The sequence below is a fragment of the Convolutriloba macropyga genome, chromosome 5 (genome assembly GCF_964194025.1).
Source record: "Convolutriloba macropyga chromosome 5, txConMacr16.3, whole genome shotgun sequence".
Taxonomy (NCBI): Eukaryota; Metazoa; Xenacoelomorpha; order Acoela; family Convolutidae; genus Convolutriloba; species Convolutriloba macropyga.
This window is the reverse complement of record NC_134472.1, coordinates 23,853,437-23,856,175: the sequence shown is the minus strand read 5'-3', so window position 1 is coordinate 23,856,175 and position 2,739 is coordinate 23,853,437. Positions and strand designations below refer to the sequence as shown.

General features: G+C 34.8%; 2 protein-coding genes across 5 annotated transcripts in view; one reads left to right on the top strand and one right to left on the bottom strand.

Moving 5' to 3' along the window:
- LOC142339251 (vacuolar protein sorting-associated protein 28 homolog) overlaps positions 1-2,739 on the bottom strand; it is an 83,623-nt gene that overhangs the window by 57,350 nt on the left and 23,534 nt on the right. The window lies entirely within an intron of this gene.
- The window catches only part of LOC142339888 (uncharacterized), a 21,302-nt gene continuing 20,285 nt past the window's right edge, over positions 1,723-2,739 (top strand). The window contains exon 1 of one of the 4 annotated variants that reach the window (XM_075390214.1): positions 1,723-1,914. In XM_075390214.1, the coding sequence (XP_075246329.1) occupies positions 1,772-1,914 (143 nt within the window). In that variant the 5' untranslated portion in view covers positions 1,723-1,771. The remainder of the gene's footprint in view (positions 1,915-2,739) is intronic. The other 3 variants (XM_075390213.1, XM_075390215.1, XM_075390216.1) reach the window with 3 other exon arrangements.

The window sequence follows — 2,739 nt, the reverse complement described above, 5'->3', positions numbered from 1 at the left end:
CAATTAATTCAAGGAATTAGTTCAAGTTTTTTCAAGAACTTTTCAATTATGCCACGTTGCATCTCTCCAAAAAAATATCAATTGCCCAAAATTCACAGAACTATTAAATGCCAGCGTATCATAATTTCCTAACCCCCAAATAGATTTGGAATTTGCAACAAAAAGATCTAAAATTTCACAAGAAAACTTGACTACTTTATTTCAAGACATAATTTTTTCGACTATAATTGATCAAAACTTTAATTTTCTTTTCTGTAGTTCTGATTAAGCATAGTAGAAGAAATTTGGTCTTTCTAGGGTTGTTTCTGCCTTGAAAAGATCTAGTAAAAGTTGATGTAAAGACTTTTTTGCGTCACTTTCATTTTGAAAGCGTCAAGTGGCATCAATACTCGCACTTGTCACTGTTGTCTACTATACGCGTTACCATGGTGGGAATGATAAGTTATTAGTAAAAACCTACTGAACAAAACAAATTGAAAGACTTCCGTTTTACCTTTTGTGGATAGGGAAAATTAAATGCAGGGATTGCTTAATCATTATGATCGGCTCTTATGAAAGTTTGGCATTGGGAACCAGGAAAACATCTTGAAAACAGACACCTGAGAAATAAAGCTTTGGGTGATAAAAGGTTATATCTGAAATTGGTGACCATAAACATTGATTATTTGACATCAATGAAAAGTTGTATATAACTGCTACGTTGCAATTTTCTGATGTAAATTAAGCCTTTTTTGAGTTTCTGTTTACATAATCCTGTTCTTAGAGAATTTTAGATGTTAATAAAATCATTGGAGTGCCATTAGAGCTAAAAAATTAACACATATTTTCGGTACGAAAAAATTGACGTGGGTCTTTCCAACAATTAATTCAAGAATTAGTTCAAGTTTTTTCAAGAACTTTTCAATTATGCCACGTTGCATCTCTCCAAAAAAATATCAATTGCCCAAAATTCACAGAACTATTAAATGCCAGCGTAGCATAATTTCCTAACCCCCAAATAGATTTGGAATTTGCAACAAAAAGATCTAAAATTTCACAAGAAAACTTGACTACTTTATTTCAAGACATAATTTTTTCGACTATAATTGATCAAAACTTTAATTTTCTTTTCTGTAGTTCTGATTAAGCATAGTAGAAGAAATTTGGTCTTTCTAGGGTTGTTTCTGCCTTGAAAAGATCTAGTAAAAGTTGATGTAAAGACTTTTTTGCGTCACTTTCATTTTGAAAGCGTCAAGTGGCATCAATACTCGCACTTGTCACTGTTGTCTACTATACGCGTTACCATGGTGGGAATGATAAGTTATTAGTAAAAACCTACTGAACAAAACAAATTGAAAGACTTCCGTTTTACCTTTTGTGGATAGGGAAAATTAAATGCAGGGATTGCTTAATCATTATGATCGGCTCTTATGAAAGTTTGGCATTGGGAACCAGGAAAACATCTTGAAAACAGACACCTTGAGAAATAAAGCTTTGGGTGATAAAAGGTTATATCTGAAATTGGTGACCATAAACATTGATTATTTGACATCAATGAAAAGTTGTATATAACTGCTACGTTGCAATTTTCTGATGTAAATTAAGCCTTTTTTGAGTTTCTGTTTACATAATCCTGTTCTTAGAGAATTTTAGATGTTAATAAAATCATTGGAGTGCCATTAGAGCTATGTATTATTTCATTAGAGTACTAGAAAAATTGTCTATATAGGTGATCTAATATTCATTTTACAAACAGTTCGTACATTTTTGACTTATATACAAATTCTTTGAAATGAGGGACGTTTCAAGATCAGCTGATGTCGATGGAGAGCAGCAACTATCACATGATGAGCAGGTTATGCGTGATATGCGAAATATTGACATTGGAATGGATGACGGATTTGTCAAGTTTCTCGTCTTCAAACTGTTCAATAGGTTATCTATAATAATCTATCATCTTTCACATTATAGCCCGCCCCCACCTCTAGCTTTGCGATCAAATAATGAAGCCTCCTCCTCCCCCATAACCTTAATTATACCATAATGGGGGCATAATTTCGTGTGGGGGGGGGGCTATATTGGTAAGATCCCATCTGTAAAGATTAGTTTCTACGGGTATCCTCACTTCTTATCAGGCTGTACAACCGATTTTTTAGCGCAAGAGTTTAGCCCGTTTACCGGTTTCGGAAAAAAACACACAGAAAAAAACACTTAATTTTATAGGAAATAAACCCCACTTGAGTTTTAACGAGCTGCGCATTTAACGCGTTTTGCCATGCCTTAGCGGCCCGTGCTAATTGATATGAAACTATCACAACCGAACAAATTCTCACGACCAAAAATTCAAATATGAAAGGGGGGTTTCATTTCCTATTTAACATTATGTAGGGTTCTTTTTCTGTGGGTATTTATTTCCTAGACCCCCCGTTTACACAATGTTCTGATCACAAAAATGAAACGGGCTGTTTCAAGTGAGAGAAGGAAACTGCTGAAAGGGGGAACGCTCTACATTGGAGCCTTCTAAACGGGGCGAGTGTCCGCGAATGCAAATTTCCACATAGAAACTGAGTTAAGCTTAGCATTTTCGTATGGCAAGTTCTCAACCAGGTAAGTAGCACGCTAATACCACCTGTCACTGAACATCTAAAAAGTAGAGTTCTGAGTAAAATAGTTAGGATTAACAATCACTTGAAGGGCTCAATGTTGATGTAGTGTCACAATCGCTAGCTCTAGTGTTTTGTCCATTCTTTTCCTAGTTTT